The sequence below is a fragment of the Habropoda laboriosa genome, unplaced genomic scaffold (genome assembly GCF_001263275.1).
Source record: "Habropoda laboriosa isolate 0110345459 unplaced genomic scaffold, ASM126327v1 scaffold175, whole genome shotgun sequence".
In the NCBI taxonomy this organism is placed as follows: Eukaryota; Metazoa; Arthropoda; class Insecta; order Hymenoptera; family Apidae; genus Habropoda; species Habropoda laboriosa.
Window position 1 is genome coordinate 762,051 of NW_017100347.1, and position 1,095 is coordinate 763,145.

Below are 1,095 nucleotides of genomic sequence, written 5' to 3' on the forward strand. Positions count from 1 at the left end.
ATATATGAAAGCAAAGTTATAGTTTTTATTAAATCAACTTTATGTAATTCAAATATTCACCTAACTATGCACTGAGAAAGTAATTCTTAATTTTCTTCAAAGTTTAAAATAATAAGTACATGATAAATACATAAGACAAGCAAGTAAATGATAATGATGGTAATATATGATATTGCTTTCATAGAAATTGCTCTACTTTTATAAGTACAATCATTTTTGTTTAAGTATAAATACAGCAGAAATTTTTTAAAGTTAATTTATAATTTTATTTTTTAAGAAATAATTTGATTATTTGTGTAAGGCATAAATTAAGATGTTATATCTTCTAGTTTATTCCATATGTTGATATTTTTGTTACATACAAAAAATTTTGAGAAATAAACACATATTATTTTAATTCACAAATTTAACAACAATTTTTGTATTTAAATTCCTTAAATAATTGTAAAGAGTATATGTATTTTTAACGAGAAAGAAATAAAATGATTTAAAATGATCTATACAAAAATCTATAAAACAAATAATAGTTTTGCATATTTGTATAATACTTTATATCATACTGCATAGAGTCATTTAATTCCTTATGTAATGTTTTTACATTTTAGTATTGCACTTTTAATGAATATACTACTACATATTATATATTACCATCAATAGAATAAATTTCAGTTTAACAGTTTTTTTAAATTTCACTTCATTAATAAATTTATATCAAATAAATAAATAATGGATACACTTTATATAATGTAATGAATGTATTTCAAATATTATTATTTCAAACTTATTTTCTGACAATGTTTTTATACATAAATTTAAGATTTACTATTATAATAGCAAGTTTTGTTCAAAAGAAAAAGTTCTTAAATACAGTTTTGTTATACAATAATTATTTGTTCTAGAATTATAGAAATTGCTGGTGGCAGAGAAGTTTTTTCTCAAAGTCGAGGTAAAGTAGCAGCTAGAAAATCACGCTTTCTTGCTGCATCAAATTCCTTGAATAACGAAGATATTCAAACAGATAATAAATTATCAGTTAAAAGAAATAATAAGTCACCAAACACTCAAACTATATGGGAATTAAGAAGCCGGTAATTT

At 21.1% G+C, this 1,095-nt stretch overlaps 1 protein-coding gene across 1 annotated transcript in view; it reads left to right on the forward strand.

The window, feature by feature from the left end:
- LOC108574588 overlaps nucleotides 1–1,095 on the forward strand; it is a 36,381-nt gene that overhangs the window by 6,058 nt on the left and 29,228 nt on the right. The window contains exon 4 of the mRNA XM_017937208.1: nucleotides 900–1,088. Within this exon, the coding sequence (XP_017792697.1) occupies nucleotides 900–1,088 (189 nt within the window). The remainder of the gene's footprint in view (nucleotides 1–899; nucleotides 1,089–1,095) is intronic.